At 38.8% G+C, this 25,481-nt stretch overlaps 1 protein-coding gene across 2 annotated transcripts in view; it reads left to right on the forward strand.

Annotated features, from left to right (window-relative positions):
* The window catches only part of RBMS3 (RNA binding motif single stranded interacting protein 3), a 443,351-nt gene that overhangs the window by 371,417 nt on the left and 46,453 nt on the right, over nucleotides 1–25,481 (forward strand). For both annotated transcript variants that reach the window (XR_009420205.1, XM_059490845.1), the window contains one exon: nucleotides 2,443–2,493. Coding sequence is in view for 1 of the 2 variants with exons in the window: in XM_059490845.1 (XP_059346828.1) it covers nucleotides 2,443–2,493 (51 nt within the window). In the remaining variant the exon portion in view is untranslated. The remainder of the gene's footprint in view (nucleotides 1–2,442; nucleotides 2,494–25,481) is intronic.

The raw sequence follows: 25,481 nt of genomic DNA on the forward strand, positions 1-25,481 counted from the left end.
TGAAGGCAGAGTGTATACCAGAGAAAACTGTGAGTGCTTGCACTCTTGAGTCACTCTTGAAACAAAGGGCTCTCTAGGAATATTCAGGTATCATTGCATAGTTTTAAGTGTTTCCTGCATTATTTACAGAAGTAATGAAAGCCACTGTAGTTCTTAATTTCAGTCAGCTTCTCTGATAAAAAACATTTTGCTTAATTTCCAATTGACAACACCAGAAGCTTATCATTCTTATTGAACTGTTTCCTCATTTTGGCTCCCCTTCATTAGCCAAAAGTTTTTTAAGTGTTTGTTTTTCATAATTTATGTTGACTGCATTATACTTTGACCTTTTGACCCCAGCTATATTTTTTCCAGTAACAACATCCTTTAAAAGTACTCATTTTTGTCCAATAATCCCTGACAAAACAAATTACTTGGGGATAAGTGTCCTCAAATCGTTTTTTAGCCTGCTACATGCCAAGTCATTCAGAGTTTCTCTTTTCAGCATATCCCTCTCAGATTTCCACTGGGAAATATTGTCTTGTTTTGGCTTTCTGAGATGGAAGTCAAAACCAGATTGTATATTTTTATTATTAGCCATTGTCTGGGAACTTATCACTTCACAGAAGCTGGTCATTTACTATACATTTTCTAATTTTAGTTATTTCTCTCCTGTGCCATCAGTGCTCTTCCAACCCACAGTCTTACCTGAAATAAGCTACCCAAACTTTCAAAGCTGCATGGTGGGCTGTTCCTAATGTTAGGGTTGGCTTGTTGGGGCTAGGGGATTGTAGATGGTATGGTACTGCTTACAGGTAGTTCTGAGATGTTACTCTGCTTTAAACTTGATCTTCAAAGATAAATGATTCTTGTAATTCTCTTTGACTTTTGTGTTATTTTATTTGAGATGGCTATGTAGCACTTGCAAAACAAAAGTTATTTTGATGAGGTAAATTCAGTAAATTTCAGTAATGGCATCACCAAAGAAGAGTCAGTGCCAGAGATACACGCTGCATTGTGTGCAGCTCATACAGTTTTCTTGTTAGCAAAGCTGGCTTAAGAGCCATTCTACTTCCCATTCAGGCCACTGAGTTCAGGCCCCCAGGCACCCCAGCCACTTACTTTCATCACTGCTCCACAGTTCACAGTTGCTCCCCTTTTCCCATTCTGGTTTGAACCATTGCATCAGTTTGTGGTTTCATGCATTTGCACCAAAACCTTTTTTTTTTTTTTTTTTTTTTTAACTTGTATCATTTTCCTTAGATAGTTTGCAATGAGCAGCAGCAAGCTGTGGCAGCTCTAGAGTGTTTTAGCTCATGGGGATTCCCAGCAGAAAATGTTGTAGTAGAGGTGTGTTCGCATGTGAGTGTGCTGGTTTTGGTTCTCAATATGTTTTGCTGAACTTGCTTTTCAACAAAAAAATAGACTTTGATAAACATATACAAATGTTGGAGAAATAATTATTGTTATAGAATTAATTCTTGACACTTTATCCATTAACAAAATCACTGGACATCTGGAGAAGTGGGACCTTGTAGCTTTCTCCTTGTTATTCCTGGTCATGCTCAGTCTGAGGTGCTGCACACCCATCTCTGGGACAGCAAGTGAGGTGTCCTCTGATTGCTCTAGCACTGCTACATCTTTTGTGTACTTGGTGTTGTGGTGTCCAGACTGATGCAAAAGGAAACTAAAATACAAAATTCTATAGTATGTGGGACATTCACACATGTGGCTTAGAGATGCCACACATATATACAAACACCCTATAATGTGTCTAATTCTTAGTAAACTTGTTATATCCTTGAAGTATATTACATGGCAGTCATAAGGCAGAACAACAAAGAAAGTCCTTGATGATTCATATGGAGTTCTGGTGGGAACAGACCCCAGGATGCTCAAGCTAAGAATGATCCTGGAGGGGCAGACTTCTTAAGCCAGCTTTGCCATGAAAGCTTTCAATTAGAATAATTTTCAAAAATTCTGAATTAGATCTGCAGTTCTTACTGGAAACAGAATAAGTGATCCTGGGATTTCTAAAAATGTTATACCTTTAAAAGTTCATTCAGATACTTTTGAAAATAAACTTTGAACATATTCTGTCTCCTGCACTGTCGGTTGGATGACATGTTCATGATTATATTGATGGATGAAAGCAAACAATGCAAGTGAAAAAACAGGACAACATGGAATATTGAAGGCTACTTTACGAGATAAAATGTTGTGATTCATAGAAGTGGTGCAATCACTCAGACTTCTGACTTTGGTGGAAAACATTATCAAATGAAATTTGAAAGCTTTTTCCTTTGTCAATAACTTTACGAAGCATAAATTAATTTTGTGTTGAGTTATAAGACTTAAGTCTTTTGTCAAAATTAGCATCTTAGTTATAATAGAGAGAATATTTTTAAGTAAATCTTTAGGTTTTAAACTTTTCTATGCTAATTAAAAGTATTTGATGTGCAGGTCCAGAGTACTTCATGGATGCCTCATCCGCCATATGTTATGCAACCAACAGTAAGTGGATACTTGGTTCTATCTGGCTAAAAGTGCTTCCATTGTAGCCTTGCTCTGCTTTTCCAGCCACACTGAAGTCTTGGGTCATGTAAGAGCAGCCAGCTGCTCCCTGAGACAAGAACCCTCTGCCGTAATGATTCTCTTTCTTTAAGGAGCACAATTTGATTTAGTGGAAAGGGGAGGATGGGTGATGTGTTATCTAATTGCACTGATTGTAAGAGAGTAACAAGTTCTGAAGTGTTGCTTCTGAAGCTGTGCTTCAAGGACTGCAAGATAACCACATATCTGTGTACTTTGAATTGCCAGGATCAACACGTGACCTTTCCCTTACATGCTTATCCATCAAAAAAGTCCTGTGCAGCTTTAGATCAAGGACCCTCAGTGCCTCAGTAATGCATTTCAACGTGGTGGAACAGGGTGAAGCACAACTGTCTTAATCTGCTTCATGATTTGGCCAGTCAACTCTTTCTCCCTCTGCCCCAAGAAATTGTCATCTTTATCAATTTACAACTACTTAAAGGTGCACTGTGTTTCTAATCAATATTCTTTAGAACTAGTGCAGCTGATTTTTGTTTATCTCACAGAAGAGTTTTGATGCTCTTTACCTAAATATTAGCAGTATATCAGGAGAAAACACCATACTGAATTCCACTATAGACAGATCACTTTAGTTACATTTCTACCTTTTTTGAGTTTCTCAGGTATAGATCCACTTGACAGTGCCATTAATCAAAATTTAAATGCATGCTCTACATAATCATCAATATATTGATTTTTAGAAGAGGAGTAATATTAAAATGAAGGTCTGTAGTTTAGGATTGTTTGTTATTTATATTTTTGTTCAAATATTTTGACATCATAGTGGTGTAACTTCTGGTGAGTTAGCTGTACAGCAACATGAATGTATCTACATATCTTTTTAGTTGCAAAAAGATATGTAGATATATATATATATCTACATATATATTTATATAATATATATAAATTTATATAATTTGCAGCCCCCTTTCCACACCCCTCAGTTCTTTGGAGGCAAGTTCTTCAGTTCTCTCACAAGGCAGGGAGTACAGTGTGGGACTGACTGGGGACCCAATTCCTGCTGCTGCCCCTCTCTGCAGACTCTGGGAGAACTTTCCATCTCAGTGGAGTAAAGCTGTTGCTGTATTCCTTGTGGGGAGATGAAATGTGTTGAAGTTCACAGTTAACATCAGTCCTGTATTCAAATATTTGGATTTAATAGCATATCACAAGAAGTCTTAGATGTGTGTATTTGATGAGTTATGAAACTTGTGGAAGCCAAAGAAGTTCCAATTCTTGCAGACAGACTCCCTTTCTAAAAGAAAAACCTAAGCACTCTACCAATCCAGATTTTGTAATTTGTGTGTATGAGTTTTATTTGACAATATTGAGCAAAGCATTTTTTTGCAGTGATAGTAGAGGTATTATTATGAAGCAATTAGATGTATTTACCCCTTAGTAAGGACATGAAGAAAAAATTGTCTTTTATAGTGAGTAGCACCCTCAAAGTGCTGAGTTAAATTGGTGTTCACTGTGAACCAGAGGGTTATGTCGAAAAAGGGAAGTCTGATTCTAGATGGAAAAGCAGAGGGACTGTGGATAAGTGGTGTACCATTTCTGTTCCAGTCTCATTGCTGTTGTGGGTTGCTTCCATGTGTTTTCTGTAGCAATCCTAGACTCTTCACTGACAGATTTTTCCCATATGTTTCCAAAGATTATGTTCTTAAGAGGACATGAGGCATTTAGTACCAAGGAAGCATAAAAACCAAAAAGGCAGAACTACCATTCCCCAGGTTTCATTCAGAGATGAATTCTTTATTAGAAATGTCTGAAAACTTGTCAGAGTATTGCCACACAGAGAATTCAGGAGACTTCAGAATTAATGGTCTGTTTTGATAGAAAATAAAGATCTGTGTTCATTTTAAGTTTCTGTAGTTCCATGCCTAACTATATATACACTCTATTCTAGGCACCTCCATAGCCAGAAAAAACAAAAAAACCAAAAAAAAAAAAAAAAAAACCCAAAACAAAACAAAAGAAAAACAAACAAACAAAAACAAACAAACAAAAAAAAAACAAAAACAGAAAAGAAAAGATTACAATAAAGTTGGCAGAATTAAGGGTGTGAGTTTTGGTAATCCTGTGAACTGATGAAACTGGGAACTTTCCAATTTGGTTAGCTTTCTGTTTCTTCTTATAAGCTAGTTTTCCATGCTATTATCTAAATTGCCACCACTTTACTTCATAATATTTTATGAGGTGATTGATTGTGGCATGTGATGTCCCAATGGACACCACTGCAGAAAAATGTTACATTCCCCTTGCCCCAGGAAGGAGAACATTTTGTTAAGCCTCTATTATTCTTTGTCAGTAGAGATGAACTCATACAGAAAGCACAGTTTGAATTGCTCAAACAGTGGTGGTTAATTCTTTGTTTTGATTATAAGTATCCACTAAATCATGTTACTGGATGATTAGCTTTTCATTTCCAACAGAAAGTCCTGCTTGATATTTATGTATAATTTAACAGCACGTAGTGTCCCTCCTGACAAAAAGACGGGCAGAGCCATGCTGTGGAGGAGACAAAGGGGGTTTTTCACTCAGCGTGCTGAGCACAGGCAGGGCAGTGTTCTCCCAGACTGGCAGCCTTGCTGACAGGAGGGAAGAGCTGTGCTGCACAGCACTACCATCCTGTGTCTGTCTGTCTGTCTGTCCCTCCTCTGCCTGCCCATCTCATCTCCCTTCCCACCTGCCTCCCTGTGCAGCAAATACAAAGCTCTTTCTTCAGAGATATCCCCTGCAGTAGCTTGGCCTGTCAGACATTTTTGTCCTTTATTTCCCTTTGTATATAAATTTCTGCCACATTTTCCTGATACGTCCATGTGTGCATTCTGTATCCATTTACTTGGTGGATTAAAAAGCCCACTAGAGTAAAAGATTGTGTCTCCACTTCCTCTATAGCTTTTAAACTACAACCAGATAAACCTCTGACCCTAACAAACAAAAATGACATATATATTAACTCAAAATGTTTGAGTACACTGGTCTCCCTTCTTAGCCTTATTTGTCTTCTTACTGCTGTGATACCCTTAAAAATAGAAAACAACCAAAGTTACATTTTGTAAGAAAACAATAGTCAGAACATTTTTGTCCTAAAAGGAGAAAGACAGATGAACAGTCAAAGACACTGCAGGTATAGAACTGATATTGTAGAATGTTGCTAATAAACAACTGCAGATACAATTTTTAGAGGGGTTTTATTTTTGCTTATCAGTGGTTTTTTGCTGGTCTTATTCCAAGAGCCATGGAAAAATAGTATCAAATAGATTGAGGTAGCATTGCTATTTCTCAATAAGTATTATTGAAAATAAACTTCTGCTGGCATAGTAGGGTCGTGCATGAAAATTTCTCACATCTTAATGCTTACACAACCTTCAGGGTTTTGGAAAGCAGTATTCCTGAATCATGTAGACATGATGAAAATCTACCTGGAGGATCATGTGTGGTTCAGACACTTTTGAAATATGCATCTTTTGTGAATTGAACCTTCACCACTTTTTCCCATATTGCTTTCACTGTGTCAAAGTAAGAATACCTAAAATTCGGTAGTTTCATTGCTTTGCCACGTGCCCTGGTTGGTCTCCACAGTTTTAATGGAAGACAAGCTCCAAAAGAGTTACAGCAGTGTGAGTTTGGATTAAAACTGGCAAAACATTTAATGCACTGATGATAGTCCAGGCTCAGTTTAGTTAACTATATCTTTCAAAGTACAGTGCTTACTCTTCTGTGTTTGAAACAAAAGTCATATTTTTCATTACTGCCTCAGGATAAGGATAGACAGATAGTGATGACAGAATGAAAACATAAATGGGATAAGAGTTATTCTGAGGCTTATAACATTTGCCATATTACCGTGTTTTTCCTGTAGTCCCTGAAGGCTGTTTGAAAGTTATGGGGATACTTTGAAAAACATGTTTACACGTCAATTCACATGTAGACAGTCTCATTTTTTACTGATAGGGGCATTTTAAAAAAAAACATTTTGATTCAAATCTTTATTACAAAAAATACATGTATTCTTCTTCTTTAAAGGCAATTTTTTTAGTGAACCAACAGAAATGTGCTACCTTAATGCTCAATGTACAGACTGGTTTTACACTTATCCTCTTTTATTTCCAAGTAAAACTGTGTGTGCAATCACTGGGTATGTGCAGATAGATGTTCTTGTCAGTCTGGAATAGTTTCTACATAATAGCTGGAGAAGGAGTATGCCAGTGCCAGCAGGAAGGCTGTAAGCAGAGCAGCATATGGAAAAATGTACCACTATAAAGATATAGATAAATTATAATGATAAAGTATGTTGGGGAGAACTTCTGTTCTGGAAGTTTCTCAAGCCCTTACAGTCCTTCTAGAGAGGTCAGTGTCTTAACAAACACCCTTATTATTTTTTTCTGTCATCCTTCCTGTGGCCCATGGCTGAATGGAATCTGTCTGTCTTTAAAAGCACCAACAAAAACGTGTCTTTTTTCATAAGCAGTGTAAAACCCCAGCTTGGTGAGAAGCAAGGCTGAATAAGGGCTCTAGATTCTTGCCTCTTGATTGTTGTGCATGAGTGTGGTAGCATAAAAGGTACAAATTGTTCAACTGGAATGGATCAGTTTTCATTTTCTCACTAGTGACTCTGCTGCTTTGGATAATACCCAAAATACCACAGCAGTTTCAGTGTTTTGATTCCTACACTCTGGAACAAAGAAGTTCCTTGTGCTCCAATCCACATCCCTCTCCCAAGACAGCTTTCTCTACCTCACGTTTATTGCTCTACCTTTTTAGTAAACAGAGCCAGGAATCTATCTTGATTTTGCCTGGTTGAGTGTAAAAAAACAAAATATATCCTCTGCAGACAGTTGAATCCTGCCTCCAAGATGAAATGTGAGAATTCATCTAGCTGGTATGAAAAGTAAACAGGAAATAATCCTTAGAAATTGGAATCTTTAGCAAGTCTTTCAACTTTTAGCTGTGTGTTTTTAAGAGATCCTTTGAACATGAACTTACTTGAACTCTTAAGGCTAAAGTGTTTAGAGGTTGAAATAACTAACCAAATGCCAATGACAAAGTTCTGCTGAGCAATTTTAATTCCAGTGTTTCCCGAGGCAGAAAATCAAGGACTGCAAATTCTATAACTCTGATAATCAAGGCAGTAATTGGCAATGTTCCTTTGGGGGAGGCAGGCTCACAGGAGGTCAGTTCTGCCTCCCCCTCACCCAGCACCCAGTGTACACAGATGTTGTCTCAGTGCTACCTAAACAGGTTTTTCAGAGGCTGGTGAGCATGTGCTTGCTGATCTCCTTTAGTGCCAGGTGTTGTTGTTCTGGGGAGAGTACCCAGGACAGAAAAGCAGTGTCTGAGTTCAACTAACTTAGACCTCTAAAAGAAAACAGGTGTAAGAGATTCAGCCAAGTTACATCTCCTACTCAAGTGTAGCAGTTTTTAAGTCCAATTATACAATGCTTCTGGAATCATATCAAAGTATTGCTCCAGTCCTTTGTTCTGCTGTTGTAGAAATTAATATGAATGCCAGTAAAAGATACATTTAAGTTTGATTGCCAACATTTTTTGACACTCTGTTAGAGCCCCCTAGTGAAATGGAGCATTTTTTTGTGATGGCAGCAAGACACACCACATATGGATCCACTTAGAAAACATGGACAGGAGAACCACAAATGTTTCCAGTAGACAAGCCCTTGCATTTGAGGAACTTGTGGTGTGCTGTTTTATCCTAAAAAGACTTCAGAGCTCTAGTAAAATTTTCTTTTCTTTCCAATATTCCACAGATAGTATGAACACTAAATGTATAAACCATCAGTTTGTTTAAAGACATTTACATTAGTGGAAAAAAACATAATGTCTATGTTCATATAAATCTATAAACATAAGTGAAAAAGATATTTGGAAAAGAAGGCAGCTGACACTAAATTTGAAAGGTTCCCCAGAGTTTCTTGAAGCCAGGAAATTCTGGTTGAGGTTATGGAATATTGATTTCTTTTTAACAGAAAAGATGCAACCTTACCCGTCAACCTTCATTGTCAAGAAAAACCTTAATACAACAGCTGTTTAAAAGCAGTTTTATCACAGGGGACTATTTTTTAAAAAGATAGTTATTAATCAATAAACATTAGAGTACCTTCTGTGAAGAATGTAGTGCATTTAAAAAAAAATCAATGCCTAATTTTGTACAAAACCTGCATTCTGCTTTCACTTTTCCCAGTCTGTGTACATCATCTAAGAATATCAGCAATACTTAATTTATCTCCTATTAATATATGTAACAACTCTGTTTTCATGGAGATTTGCATTTTCATCAAGTTTTAGATTTACACAATGTGAAAATCCTGAACACAAATCTGTAAGATTCATATGTTTTGTTTGCTGTTTTGAGCAAAAATTCCTAATTTGGTGAGCACTGGTCAAGTTACTTATTTACCAGGTGGTGGATTAGTAAGTAGGCAGATTGTGATAGGATCAGGAGGGAGTGGTGGACTGTGTAAATGTATGCTATTAATGATAGGCCAAGAATTAGATGAATCAGTTTGCAGAGAGTAACAGGCTCAGCAGAGTGGTGAATTTAGCTCACCATCAGGTATTTTGCCCTATGTGATGTATTCTGGTTATGTGCGCAGTGAACAGGCTGAGGTGTGTGACATGTGTGTGTTACAGTCCTCTCAAATTTACCCTCCATCATGAACCTTTCTCTTATTTTGTGCCTAGCATTGTCTGCTGTCTTGCAGTTGGTGCTGATGTTACCCACCTTCCACAGAGAGCGCTCTCCTCTGCTGGCTTACAACAAATCAGGTGACGTGCACGTCGTAAGCCGGACCCCAGCCTGCTTTTAGCAAAGGTGGTCATGTGGTGCAATTGCCAAACATGCAAGTTCTGTGATGGTGGAAGGGAAAGGCAACAATTTTCATCTGCCACAGACAGCAAAGGGCTTTGGATGTGCTCTGTGGTCTGAGAGCACAGAGGTTTCACACTAGTTGGTGGCAAGGCTGGGAATAATCTCTGGGTGCCTTTCCCATGATGGAGATGTGGTTCTCATTTCCATAGTGCAGTTAAGAATACAAGATGTTACCAGAGGACTGTTCACCAGTAGAAGGGGACCTGAATCTCCTTTCTGCCTCCCAAACTCCATCCCTACAACTGCAGGAAATCTGCATTTCCATTTACAGAAGAAGCATTGGGCAGCTTTGGAGAAGGAAATAGGTTCTGGGGTTCTGCAAACCCAGAAGAGGATTTTTGAGGAAAGCCTGTGATTTACAAGTAGAGTAATGCCAGGGCAGCACCTTAACTGTGATAACTGCAAAATAGGATTTATAAAGACTGGCACAACCTGTAAAAGCTGTAAAGGTGAATTCTTGTTAGTGAAGGATCAAGTCAAGTTTTAGGCTGTTGACAAGATGTCCTTTTATAAACAATTGAATAGGAATAACATTATGTATGAATCAAAGTGTAATCTTCAAGGTTAATTAATTTACTATTTTTTTTAAATATGGTATTCATTTGAGGTTTTGTTCCAAAGGCTTCAACTGGTTTTGAAAGAAAATTCCAAATGGAAATCATGCACATTTGTTTAGCTACAGATGTATTTTATAGCTGTATTTTTTCTTGCTGTAGTACCTTTTTTACCTGAGCCTGCCTTTCCTCACACTGGCTTCAATGAATACATGTAGGCTTAGAGCACTTAGTGACAGACACTTTTTCATCTGCCACTGATCAGCTTTTTGACCTTGGAGAAAACATCTTTCTCTTAGGCTCAGTTTCAGATTTTTCTTTTTTCAAATCCCAGTCTATTTGAATTATAAAACTGTCATAGGACTAAATAGTTTTTAGTAGAAGTTTGTGAAAAGTCTGGTGGAACAAGGGCCTATATTGACTGATGCCTCTAAACACATCCTCACAGTGATACTATTAGGGTTCAAGGTTTTCATGTTAATTTTTAAAATGCTACAAAAGGAAATATTGGATCTGATTTTTACCAGTATAAATCAAGAGTTAACTTCACTTAAGAAAATTGAATTGCATAGGTGTGAAACAGCAAGAATTAGAAGAGAATCATGCCTGCAGCAATAAGCTGATGAAGGAGACTCTGGCACCTTCTTAATCCTTGGAACAACAGCACTTCCATAAATTACCATTATGTTACAGCCAAGTGTATTCAAGGACCAATTTACATAAGTAGGGAAAACTAGCTAATCTATGTATTACTTACAACTGCATCATGATTTTTTCTAGTACAGGACTTGTGTAAAAAAATTATAATAATGTATCTAAGGACTTAGTGACCAGTTTATAAGATTCAAAATTCCTGTATCCAGGAACCATAGAGTCACAGAATATTCTGAGTTGGAAGAGACCCACAAGGATCATCAAGTCCAACTCTTCAGTGAATGGCCCAAACAGGGATTGAAACCAAAACCTTGGCATTATTAACACTGTGCTCTAACCAACTGAGCTAATCTCAGTGGCATGTTACATAATCCCTTGCAAAACCTGATTAAATACTTTGATTTTATGCCTCTTGATAATCCTATCAGGAGGTTTGTTTCAAAACACCTTTGCTCTGAGGCTTAGCATTCAGTTTTTAATTTCCAACTTAAAGGTGCTCCAATTCATTTTGCCTCCATCTGTTCTTGGTCAAACATTCTTCCTACATTCAGTAACTGTTGTCCTATCTCAATGTTCACCATATTAATTTATAGACAAAAATGTTACCTGTGTTTTCATTTTAGGTTAACTATGTTAACATCACTTCATTTGCAGTAATCTAAGGATTTTATACCTCTGGCTGCAACAATGACCCTTCTTTGGATCTATTCCACTTTTAATTCATTTTTCTGGGGCAGCCAATGCTCGCAGGATTCAAGCCTTTTGTGCAAATAGCTTTAATACTTCCTTCTCTTCTCTGGGATGACTTTGCTGCATTGTAAAATACCTTTCTTCCCTTGTGCTCATGACTGGTAATGCTGTCATCCTAAATTCACTGAGATACCCAAGTTTTCTCCTTCTTCCACGTTTCCAGCAGATGCTACTACATGATAAAGGAAACCACATGTTAGCCTGATTGACTTGATGAATTTGTGCCTTGCTCTGTTTAGTCCAGCCCTTCCTGTATGGTATTCTAATTTGCCACTTTACTTAATGTGCCTTACAACTTTGCAATTTCCCCAAATATTATTCAAGGGAATTATTAAAAGCATTGGATGAGAGCAATCCTGAGGGAGATGTTAGTGACCCTCCCACTGACGTAGTATAGCTTGTCTTTTAGCACAACCTGTTATCATTTCTGCTTTAGTTAATCCTTTATCATCCCCAAAGTTTAGTAATTTCTGGCTGTAGCACTGCCTGAAATACTTTATTGACCTTCAGAGAGTTTAGATCTGCTGCATGTCCTTTGTTGAGAAAATAGGTTATTTTATTTTAAAAAATGAGGTTAGCTAGATCTATCTTTGATTTATCTATGTTCTATCTTCATTAATATCCTTTAGTCCTGGCCACTGGACTTGTGCTCATATGTTCCAGCTCTGCAATAGAGATGATCCAGTCCTGCTTCCTCAATTCACCTTGAGTTCAGTGACTTCTCTGGGTTTTTCATCTCCTTTGTCTGTATTCATTTTTCTGCCCAAACACTCACTGTCTGAGTGCTGCCTGTGCTGTCTGCTGGTTCATGTAGGAAATTGAGAGAGTGTCCTTATTCAGCTGGGGCTCCTTCTGAAGTGTGTCCCCCATCTGCCCTGCATGGGGAGCCAACCTCTGGGTTCTCTCCTTGATTTTCACTTATCTATGTAAGAAACCTTTTGTTATGTGTTTGAATATCATTTGCAAAGTCTCAGGTAGACTTTTAGTGAATTTTATTTCTGCCCTCCAAATGTAGCATTTTCTTGCCCTTTTTTTCCTCCCTTCTGTGTTCATTTCTGATATACTTGTTGAAGCGTCTGAGTAAGTAGCTGATTAATTAGCACCTTCTCAACTGTAACTGCTGAAACATCTTACTAACATAATTATTTTAAAATCATTTTTGCAGAGGCAATGCTAATAATTTATTTTTTTATCTCAGTGTATAAATGTAGGCTGTGGTCTGACATTCTGGAAGTTAGAACCATTCAAGATACCATAAGTAGTAGCTTATTATTGAAAGTATTGAATGTAGTCAAGTCTAACAGTATTTTACATTCATTTCTAACTGGTAAAACGCTTTCTTTTAATTTCCGATGTCCTTAGAAAGAATATAATATTGACCTAAACTTTGCAGTACAGAGGCAAATAATGTGTATCTTTCCTAAACTGATTTTAGTCCCATTGAAGTGGAGTAATTGCTTAATTACAGTTTTCAGGTTGTAACCTTGTGGCCTTGTTTTCCTCTCAAGGTGGTGTGCATTAGGATTAAGTCCATGCATGCAGCAGTGTTTGCCACAAAGCCTCTTGTGAGTCAGTGGTATCTGCAGTGCTGTTGAGAGGACAGTTTCAACCTCTTTCTTACAGGATTGAGAAAACAAATAGTGAAATGTAATAGCATAGACACTGAACATTCTTTGGCTGTTTCATAGTGGATTGATGAAGAATGAGTTGTGTAACACAGTGATCAACAGAATCTGAAGAATTTTAAAGGAGTGCCAAGTTGTTGTTTAGTGAAATCACTACCTTTGGACTACCTGTCAAAGAGATGCACTTCCAGCAGAGTAGGTTCTCTTATCAAATGACCTATTGTTAACAAGAAATTGGAAATTAGGGCCTGAAATCTCACTTCTTCTTTTTATGGTTTAAATGCAATTTTTCATTTCTTGTTACTGACTACAAGCTCTTGTTAAAGGATATCTGCTGGACAGACTTTCCCAATCTGTGCCTTTTACATAAGCTACCTGAGATATTTTGTAATGTCACTGCAGGTCTTGTTGCTGAGGAGGGACCCTGTCTGTAACATCCACCCCAAAGCCCAGGTGTAGCCTTTCACCATTGTGCTTTTCTGAGTGAGCAATTGAGTGGAAGTTATCTTTTCTCTATGCATGGCAAACCATACGTGCACATCCCAAAGCAGGAACACAATTGCATTCCTCATTATCAGTTGTCTGTTTCTGCCTCCTAAAAATGCTGTAAACTCACACAGTGTGGAGTCCTCATGGGGGGTTCAGTCTGGGATAACTTGGATGATTACTTCATCTTCAAGCTTAGGATCACAGGATTGACACCCTGCTACTGATCACTGTGGTGGGACAAGAGGGCTGCATATGATTCACAGAGCACAGAGCCTGCTTTCAAACAGCCTTTGTACTTTTACCGTACGGCAATCTGCAAATCATTATGCACCCCCTCTTTGCCCAATCCACACAGGATGTGAGTCTGTGTCAGCTCCCAGCTTGGTAGCTTTCCTCTTTAGCACTATCAATAAAAAACTCCTTTTTGCAGCTTTGGAAATTACTGGTCTACTGCCTGCCTCTAGCCAAGAAGGTGGGGGTGGGTGTCACATTCACAGATGTCCCACATCTGACAGGGCTGTGGCTAGAAGTGTATTTTCCGTAGGCAGGTAGGGGAAGAGACCCACCACTGTAAAGCTGGTTCATCTGCACTGCCACAGCTGCTCCTGGCTAAGCCAGAGTTCAGTGGTCCAGGAGGACAAGCAGTGTTCCAGGAAAAGCATGGTTGTTGTATGCATTCTACCACTGACATTTCTTCCTGCTGGCAGGCCATGTCATTTTTGTGGAAAGGAGAGGATTGCTCTAGATGTACTTATTTTAAATGAGGATGAAGTGTTTGATGCAATGATTGTTTCCTGGTGCTTGTCACAGTTCTTTCTTTAGGGAGAGAAAGGGGTGGACATTTGTCAGGAGCAGTTTGAGTGTTTCTGATAGACAAGCAGATGCAGAACCCCAGCTCACTGATTTGTGTCTGTGGAAGTAGCTAAGCTGTATTAGCTCCCTTGCTAACTCCCCTCCAAGTGCAGCAAGCAAAGACACTCATCATGACAGCTAAAGCTGTGACAGGCCACATCTTGCCTCAGGAACAGCACAGGAATAAGAAAAATTTGAAGTGAAAGACCTGTGCAATTCCCCTGGTTTCATGCTGCTTTCTGCAGACAGTAACACCCTATTCACATCATCAGCTTTCTCTTGATACCCAATTTTATAACATTTCAACCTAAGTCTTCACAGGCGTTCAACACCTTGAGCTATTGGTTCTACCAGGAGATGACTACAAAGCAAATTTTAGGCAGCTGGTTAGAGCATGGTAATGGTGGGAGAAGCTGGTCTTTGGAAGGGAGTCCTGGTACTGCTGCTGCTGCCCAGAGAAGAGTTATGGCTCAGAGCTCAGATTTGGACTCACACAGCAAACGTACCTTCAATCCATGCCAGTGTTAAAAGCATGGACCTGGAGTAGGTCCTGGGAACTCCATACTAGTTTGGCTCTTTCCTTTGCTTTGCCTCCACTGTCCAGGATAGAAAAGCAAGATAATTTATCCTTGGATGGCACCATTCAGGTTTGGCTACAACCCTGAGAAACATTTCACTTGGCCCACACAGATGATGATGTGCATGTCTTTGAGATTCTGGACTTCACACTTCAGTGGTAGTAACCATGGATGTTTTCACTGGGATAATAGAAATATACCAATGTGTGTAACTGCATCCGTTCAGGAAAAAAGAAAAAATTGGACATGTGTGTAAGCCAGGTGAACTCATTATAAACATTTTGTAATAGAGCTTGGGACGTTTCAAGTACCACCATTGAAGAGAACTTCCTCACAATATTTAAAATGTCTACATTTTTTATTCTTCCTAGAGTTTTGCATGCCATTCAAATCTGTCTTCCAGATAAAAATCAGTGATACAGGTCATGGCTCTGAGAGTGTGGGCTGTGGTGATTGGCAGTGATCTGTTTGTGGTGATATTTGCCTGCTTCCACAATATGCAATGTATTTGAATCCTGTGTGAGCTTCTTTTCATTATTTTGTTCAACAGACAAGTGGAGGAGTAAGTAGAAACGTGCCATGAGTGCTGTTGTATCGAGTGAAGTATGAGACTGTGCTTTGCTGTTTCCTTTCATCTGCTTGGCCAAGCTGGGACAATATGTAACCAGGCATTATGCAATATTTGTTCTGCATCTCACAGCATAAAAAGCCATGTTAATTCTTTGGTGCTGGTTAAAGTCTTGTGGATAAATACAAGGGACAGAACTCTTTGACGTTGACAATTCCAATGTCCAGTATAAGTCATAGGAGCATCACAGGCATTACTTTTGTATGTTATATGTGCTGAAGGACAATAGTTTTACTCAAATGTGGTGGTTTCCCTCTGAGAAGTATTTTCTCTATTTCAAAGAATGCTATCTATCATTCTGACATGCTCCAAAGTGGAAGCCCAAGCCAAACAAACTAAGCAACATCAAAATCAGCAGAAGGCTAGAATATGACAAAGACTAAAATCCCAAAAGAGTCTTCTGTCAGGCACCCAGTTGTACCCTAGGTATTTCCATTTAATGAGTTACTGTGAAGTGAGTGAAAATTAATGTGAAATTCTTTAGTATCGCTGTGAGTGAGCCCATTTTGTTGACCTCTGAGTTAGGAACTACAGAAAATGTCACGAGCTGCAGCCAGCTGTTCATGCCTTCTGCATGATCTGCTTAGACCTTAAAGCAGCTGACCCCTAGATATACCCAAATAGCAAGTTTATTATAAATACACCTGAGCTGAAGTGAGAAGATGAATTACCATCTTTGAAATATAGGACAGTTGCCAGAAAGTTTTAAAATTTTCTCTGTAGAATACGGGGCTTGGGAATGCAACTTCCTGAAAGTGATGAATTGGTTCTGATGATTGATGTAAGGCTCTAATTTTCCTAATTTAAAGGCTTCTGAAATGTTTCTGAAATACTCTAGTAATTGGTGTTGTACAATATTAAAAATCCTTCCAAGCTGTCTAATTAACTACAGCCATATTTGCTTCTCAAAACCAAAATTAACTACTTGGTTTGACGTATTGTGAGCACTCTTACACAGTGGATAATTCTAGCTCCACAAGGAGTTTTGGTCACTGAGTTTCTCAGTTCAGTGGATCTGCAATTGAATCATTTCCTCTTAATGGGTGACTTGACTAAGTGGTTTGAAAGTAATTAGCAAATACAGTGGACCCAGTATTGAAGTGTATGATCAGCATCTTATCAGGAACTACTTATTTCCTGTGGAAAACTGCAGTCAGCTTCTCAAGAAATTCAGAAAGCAACTTGTTGCTCCTGCTTCCAAGGAAGCTAATCAAGGAATGCTTGCACCATCCCAGGCATGTTTTGACTTGTGATGAAGTGATCCCAACTGATTTTAAAGGCATTTTCAGAAAGTCTGTTCTTTATTGCTATTGGATGTTTTATTTGGTCACTTTTAAGAAAGCAGTAATTGTCTTCTTACAGACGCAAACTATTTTTATCCACTAATACATTTTAATCTTGGTGCACAGCTGTTAATGGGATATGCTTCCACTCCAGAGCAATTCAGATTGATTTTGTTTCTACTTCAGAAATATATTACAGTAGAACCACAGTATATAAAAGGGCTCAGTGTGTTGAGATGAAGTAGCCTCATGGTATTTGCAGCTTCTAATGGGAGCTCAGTACATTTAGAGCAGAAGTGGTGATTGATTGTCTGGTGCTCAGGCTAATTGATATGGCACTGAGTTAGTCAGAAGCTCTCAGCTCCATCAAAATCACACCTGACATTGGTCTTGCGCCTCTTAATATTGACTGGGTAGTTCATATGATAAAAGCAACATGTTTTGGAGGAGATTTCCAGAGCTGAGTGAATCTTCCTTCAGCTTCAGTTACATTCTTTCCAGAAAGGCTTCCTGCCTAGAGTAGCAGTACTCCTCCGCTGGAAAATTTTTAAAAGGATGTTCTCAGGTCTGTTTATTTTTAATGGGTTTGGATGCGGTCACTGAGATCCTGTGAGGTCAGAAGAATGGAATGAAAGTGGTCACAGATGACACTTGAGCTATTTCCACAGCTGGATGCACACCAGCCAGAGTAGGCGGTCCTCTGCAGATGAATTAGTTCATTGAAGTACATGATACAAAACATCTGTTACAATGAGAACAAACAAAAACAATGTGCCTTTGAAGACTGGGATTTGTTGGGAGCTGCTTGCAAGGGTGCTGAATGAGGCAGTTGTCAGAAAGTCAGAAGCATTTTTAGGCTTGCCCTTGTGTGAACTAAAGCAAAACTACATAGTAGAAACAATTAATTAAATTAAGCAAAAGACCGTTTTACCCAAATTTTGTTGCACTGATTCCTCATACAGCAATGGGGAGGGAGAGAATCCCTCTGTATCAAATGTTTTTTATACCCTAAACCACTTTTAATGCAATGATATAACTCCAGCTGAGTGGCTGTAAAAACTTAGAAGCTACAGTGGTATAGTTATTCTGTCAGTCATTCCCCGTGCAGCTTTATTACCAGCTGTCTTGAAGTGCAATAGACGTTTTTCATTGTCACTGCCACCTGATGACAAATAAAACCTTCAAAATGCTTTTGCTTGAAGGAATAACTCACAGCTCCTAGCCAGAAGTAGACCTTTCACGTCACCTTAATGAGCCAGAGCAATCCAAACATTCCCACCCCATTTTACTCTTACAAGGCAGATGCTTTTGGCTGCCTTTGATTTTTTTTTTCCTCATAGTCGAGCGGGTGAGGAAGTAGGAATACTAAGATATTTATGGAGTAAACAAACATGCTGTGTGTATTAAGACTGAAGACAAATCAATCAAAGCTAGGTGTTTATCAATTATTATAGGGCAGCATTGTTCTCATGGACAGTTTAAAGAAAATGTAACACTCCTAAAATAATGTGTTCATTATTTAAGCCATGGTAATGATGAATTAGATGCAGGTATACATCAAAGCATTGGTTCCCCTCTTTTTTTTTTTTCCTTTTTTCCTAAATTGAGCGTGCTGTCACACGGATTTGATGGATGAGAATCGTGTCCTAGATACATAATAGAAAAAGTTTGCACTACCACAAAATGCTCCCAAAGAGGTTTGGATGCCCAGTCTGTGTAAGCACACTAGGTAGACAATGCTAGTAAAAAAGTAAAAAACCTAAATAGAAATGAATCCTTTAGATCAAGCATGTGGTAGGGATATGTGATTTTGGACCTGGAAATCTTTTAGTTCATCCCCTGCTGGTGACCTGCCATGTCTGCACAAGGCTGCTGTTTTTTTAAGGCTCAACAACTGAAACAGGAGCTTCTGTGAATCTCATGAGTTTCAGATAGGCCACTGGGATTGGGGCCTCTTTTGTGGCTTTCCATCTGGGATCCAGTGGTGGGTGTCAAAAGAGGTGAGAAACTGCAGAGGAAACAAAATTAAACAAGGCTCTTGTATAGTTCAATTGATTCTAGTTTATGCCTTCCCGATGAGCGGGGTGTCTGATTGTATATGTAGTCATAATTTATTATAGCTGTACAAGACAATTATGTTAATCTTACTTTTATTTCCCAATATTCTTTGATCTCATACACATCAAAGATGTAAAATTTTAGTCTTGTTGGTAATTAGCTAGAAAGCAAATATGTTGTCTGTCAGTACAGAGGATACAAAGCAAAAGAAATTGTCCTGGGGGAGTCTAGATTCTAGACTAATTTTTTTTTTCTCCTCATCAGATTTTTATTTCCCTTTCATCAGTTCCCTCAGCCATTAAATAAATGTACTGGAAGTAAACTTTGCCATTGTGAAATTCATTCAGCTTATTAAACCACCTAGTCAGTCAGTATGAATCCTCAATTGAGGAAAAGCAGTTTGGTACATCAAACAAAAATGAACATCAGTGTTTCCCAAAGTTGCAACAACCCCTTGCGGTCTGTACTGACGAAGGTTTCACGCTTGCTCGCTGCTAGTTTTAAGCAGGCACAGGCTAATGCTGTGCACAGTTCTCATTTGATTCACCCATTATAGTCCAAAGACTTTGATTTCTAACTTGTGATTACTGCTCTGGTCAAGAACAGCAAATGAGGATACACTAAATTATTTGGCTCTGCAGTTGCTCTTCAAAGCTGTCTTTCTGGAAGGAGAAAACACACAGGGATTATTTTACAATTTCTGCAGTGAATCTCTGCATCAGTACTTTATGCCTCCAGCTGGTGGATTTATACATCGCAGTTTATTCTGGGATTGACCCCTCCCTCCACTTTTGTTCATGAATTGCAAAGAGATCATTATCTTCATAAATTTGTTTACAGTCCAAAACTTCCATATGAATAATTTATGGCAACATTTCAGCCTAAGGATCCTTCTCAGTGTGCATAACAAGTATTTATTAGATGGTTTCTTACTGGAAATTTTTATTAGACTTGATTCTTTCCTGTTCCAAGGCTGGTTGTCCTTATCTTTATTAATTACTTCAGCTTCTTGAAAAGATGGCTGTTTTGCCAGAAAACAAAATTTTGTTTCTAGGTTAAACAAGTTTACAGGCAGCATAGGGCCACAAAATTTACAATTGGATTACTGAAAAAAACCCAAAAATCACTGAATTACAATCTGAATCTGAAAACAAGAGCAGAATCATCTCTGCTAGACATAACTAATTAATGAAAATCTGTCTGTGCTATAAAAATCTTTTGTATACCTGCATAGTGATGTACAGCTTGGCATCTGTCTCAGAGGATTAAAACAATGTGAAATACTGGTAGTTGATGACAAACCATAATTAATTTCAGAAGGTTCAGGATTTCAAGCCAAATTTTTCGAATTCACTAAGATCTGTATGTTACTGTGATTGTTGGATTACAGAAGTTTGAACCACTGAAATTGCAATTAGCTTCTGCTAAAATTTTTGCCTCGTCTAGTTCCCTCTTCAAGCTGTGCACTTCTGCATTACTTCCCTGAATCCATAATCATCTGCAGTGACCCTGAACTGAAACACCAGAAGATGGTCCTTCATGATGCTGCAGTTCCTTGATAGTAACAGAAAATACCACAGGAAATACTAGCAGAAAACCATTTCATGTATTTTTCAGTCCCACAAGTGGATTTTCTGTGTGAATGGAAAAGTCACTGCAGAACAGAAATGTGGCTGCCAAGAGGTTGGTTTCTACTGCAGTTTATCAGAACATCTGTTGTTAGTTACTATGCATCTTTTGATGTCAAAGACAAAACAAGAGTTTGTTTGGTTTTTGGAGGAAGGGGTTTCATATATAATGAAGATTCACAAGCATGCAGTGCACAGAACCTGGCTCTCGAGTCCCTGTCACTCTGGAATTAATTAGAGGGCTATTTTTTTCTATCCACAGCTCTCAACAAAAGATGGGAGTATTAGCCATTTGCCTATCATCTCATTCCTATTTATCTTCCTTTGGATGTTTCTTGTTTCCTTTACCTCTGAGGCTACCCTTTGCCTCTGGCTATGACTGACAGGACTATTACATGTATAATACTCTGTGGATAATAAAATTTGGCTTTGTGGGCAGAATCAAATAATAGCTCTAAAACTTGTCTTCAAGTGAAAATGTGCAGACGGAGAGAGTAGTGACATGGAAAAAGTTGTGAAAATGTTGTTTTGACTCCACTCCCAGAGAGAACTTAGGGAGTGAGGAAGGGGTGAGAAGAAGAACAAAGACCAAATATCTATAATCTCCTTGTTTTCATTTCTGGGTTGTTGAACTAATTTTAAGCATTTTTTTCCCCTTCAAATTTAGATAAATTCTGAAATGATATGTCATTTTGAAATATGGTGGAAACATTCCTTTTGACAGCTCAAATTTTTTATTCTTTTGGTCACAACTATGTGCCAAATGTGACCTGGATTCACAGGATGTTTTATTCTCTTTCAGAGTTGTGTTTTTGGTTTTTTTCCAAATAACTTACTGTTCATCTCAGCAATATGTGTGTACTATCCAGCTGGCCTTCTTTTCTCTAGCTTCCTCTATGATTTGTTCGTCCAAAGCATCCTCTTACCATCATGTGAAAGACATCTTACTGAACTCAGGGCAGACTCAGCTGTCTGATCAGTGCTTCATGGAAGGCTGGTCATCCACTTTGGGTCAAAGACTCACTCTGGTACATTTACCACAACAGTGACTCACCAGCTCATTCCTCTCTGGCTCCAGAGCAAGGTGCTCTCTGTTGTCTGAGGCATTTTCAGAGCATTTGGTAGTAGGCAACTCCCATCAGCTGCCTTGTAACCTGGAGAATTTACTTCAGGTAGGATTTAGAAAATCACTTTGAAAAAAACTTGAACTGCTCTTTCTTGGCTCATTCGTGGAACCTCTGAAATTACTGTTGACCACAATAGTAGTTAATTTTTACATGCCAGAGAAAATAAACATAAAGATTTTTTTTCCTGAGAAAACTGAACCCCTCTACAATACTCAAATAGCTGAAAGAAATTCAGGAAAGCTGCCCAAAAAAAAATTTATTTCAGCCTAAACTTCTGCAAATCAGACAGTGTGTGGAAACCACAAAGTCACAAAGAAGTAAAAACATCTTTGGGGTATGTCAGGATCTGACTGCTTGCTGTACATTCCCATGGACTAGTACACAGTGGGTGGTGGGAAATGGTGGTGTACAAAATAAAAGCTGTAATAAATAAAATCTTTTTGTACAGATTACTGCAGCATGGGTATGGATAAGAGTAAAATAGAGTAACTGACCTGATTTACTCTGGTAAATTCATTTAGAGAAAACTGAAGCAGCAGACTTTGACTTCATTTGCCCATGTTGCTTTGGCAATTCCTCTGAAACTGGCAGTGTGATAGCATGGATGTGGTCCATTCACTAATCTGGAAAAAGGAACAGTCTTTGGTGGTTACCATCCTTCTGATAAAACTGAGTGCCCTGAGAAGACCCAGTAGCCATAGGCCAGTGGCAAACACCCTCTGTAGGCAGAACAGCATGCCGGCCAAGGACCATGCAATCCTCTCCCTGATCAGTAACCTGTGGAGATGCAGCTCCCTACCTTTCCCAACCCTTGGGAAGGCTCTTGGACATCCCCAGTCACAGTGGTGTATCTCTGTGGTGGAGGGTTTCTCTGTGGGTAGCTGATACCTGAACAGAACTAACAGCTGTTGCTTGATAAAACTTTCAGTCCCAGCAATGACCAAACCTGGTGAGACTCTCTGTTCTGTTACCAGGCCCCTGAGCCTCTCTGTTCCCCCCATGTACTTTCAGCATATTTAACATGTTACAGCTGTGCTCACTGCTATACAATAGTTAAGAGGGCTGCCAGCCTTTCCAGTATGAACTCGTATTTTAAGGATAATAACTCAGCTGTAAAAATGTGCTCTAGGCTGAAACTTTATAAGGAAGATTTCTGCCCAAGAGTGACTTTATCTGGACAGAAAACAAAAGGGAAAATATATCAATTTAGTCATTCTTAATCAGTAAAGATATATATTTTAAAAAGTAGAATAATCCTTGCTGGATTGCTTACTTTCTCTTCTTTCTAGCCTTAGTAATAGCCAAAATCTGCATCTTTCTGAACTTTTCATGTCTCCTTAGACTATTTGAACCATTTTTGCACTGAATGTTTACTCCCATGGGTTTCTTTTAAATTTCTTTTCCTCAATATTTTCATTTGCTTTTAAGAGACAATGGAGTGTAGAGCAAAGTAGACTCAGAAGCCATTTTCTCTTATTTATTTCAAATCTGCTCAGCATGAATCAAGAGTTAAAATGTATCATTTTCTTGATCAATTTGGACTAGTGTGTGTAAATGGAACCACCTGTTCTCTTTGAGCCTGCAATGGTGACGACCCAAGATGTACCCCCCAGTCTGAACACTCACGGGCTCGGGAAAGGTCAAATGTAGATCCAGACTCATCCCAGAACCCTGAAAATAGATCAGCTCCTGACTTCTCTTTATGTCACACAGGACTTAAAACACTTTAACATCTTTGGTAGAAGGGAGACTTATAAATATTAATTATTTATTCTAACACACAGACTGGTTTCACTGGAAGTACCTTAAAGTAAAGGAGAACTTAAAATATCCGATTTTTAGTTGAAAAAATCTGCTTACCCTGTCTAGGCTCCATTTTTTCTGACTGGTGACACGTAGCTGAGGACTTGAATTTGATTTTATCTGTACGATTTGTACCTTCCCAGATTTAGATATAGTTACCTTTGAAGGACCTGCTCTGTGTACTTGCTGCCATCACCTTTACTGGCCTCTTGAGGTCTCATGCGTCTGGGAGAGAAGTTTTAGGCTGGGACACTTCTGCAGCCACAGTTTGCCCAGATTGTGCCAATAGTCTCAGTTGTTCAAAACAGTGTACAAACTGGAATGGTGTCTCATCCAGAGCAGGGTGGATTGTCCAGGAGCAGCAAAATCCAGGTGCTGGTGACATTTTGCTTGCAGAGAGTCCAAGGAGGAGCTGGTCTGGAATTTTTAAAGTCAGAAAAATTATGTTTAAAATTTGTAGAGGCTTGAGTGAGGCATAGTCTTGGGTTACTTTTAATGATGGAATAGAAGGTAAGAAGGCACTCTTGGAAATACATGCCTCAGTCTTGGATTTGAGGACTTGATGGAATAGAAGGTAAGGCACTCTTGGAAATACATGCCTCAGTCTTGGATTTGAGGACTGTCACAGAGCTGGCAGTGCCAATAGATAGTTTTAACCTGACAAAGGATAAACCTCTATACAGAATGGAGTGTATTCCATCCATAGCCTCCCCTAAGGAGTTACAAGTCCAGAAAATGAAATGCCATTTGGGATCTGGACCAGGACACACAGGCTGTGAAAATTTTGGGGTTTAAATGAAAGGAAAGGCCAGCTAGAATGGCTGTCTTTCCATTACTGTGTGGGAAAGGGCTTTGTTTAACATTACAGGTTACAAATCTAACAGAACATGACAGAGAGACAGATTTCTCTATTTGACCTTTCTAATAAGGTGCATTTTTAGTTTTAAAGATAGGTATGAATCACTGTGATCTAGAATTGAATTGATACAAAACATGAACAGTGGCTTAGTACAAGATTTCCCAGTCTATCATCTTCAAGTCTAAAATCTATTATTGAACAGAAGCATATCGTTAGAAAAGCATCCTTACTCACCCAGAGTTTCATTTATAGCATCTTCTGCTACCTGTCTTTCCTAATAGGTAGGATAAGAAGGATTCCTGTGAAGATTATGTGCATATGACTGGTCCTCATCAGCTTTCCAGAATTTTTAAATTTGAAAAATGGTATGAGGAGGGAAAGGACATAATTTTTAGACCCTTCATACCTTTAGTCTTCCTTTGTGCAGGAGCTGCCAACAAGGAGTTGAGACATAGGCAGCAGATGGCAGTGCACCATAGTGCATCCTCATGGAGAATGGACATTGTGTTTGTAGCTGAGTTCAGGAATGACACAGCAACATTAATCTCAGCATTTCAAGGTGGCTTCCTACCCACCCCATGCAGCCGTGTACCTGGACTCCATGGTAGCCCTTCCATCAGTGCGGCTCTGAGAGTGCAGCCTAGATTTGAGCCTCACCTAGGAATTAGCTCTGATGTTGAAGAGTTCCCTTTGGCTTGACATTGGAAGGGCTGACCTGAAGTCCAGGAGCAACTGTGTGAGGCTGCCTTATTTGTAGTGTCCAGCACTTATAAATTCTGGTTTACAAGAGCCTTTCTGATCTCAGAATTGCAGGGAAACATCCTGATACTAACCATTTCTTAGCTGTTGTTCCTATACTTGTCCTCTCAAGTACTTGGGGTCTCACAGAGGAGCACTCTGCTGTCTCCCACCCTAGCACCTCAGTATGTGTCCTTGGAACTTCATTTAGTGATATCACCTCACTGTTTTGAATGCTGAATGTAATTCAGATATTTCTGTCTAAGTCTGGTTGTGTTAAGTCCTTTTAGTGTTGCGGAGTTAACACCACACACAGCCATACCATTTTCTTCACTGTGTAGAGTGTCATTTTTGTCATCTTACCTCTAATATGACCTTAATACATAGGATTA

This window comes from Ammospiza nelsoni, chromosome 1 (assembly GCF_027579445.1).
Source record: "Ammospiza nelsoni isolate bAmmNel1 chromosome 1, bAmmNel1.pri, whole genome shotgun sequence".
NCBI classification, from domain to species: Eukaryota; Metazoa; Chordata; class Aves; order Passeriformes; family Passerellidae; genus Ammospiza; species Ammospiza nelsoni.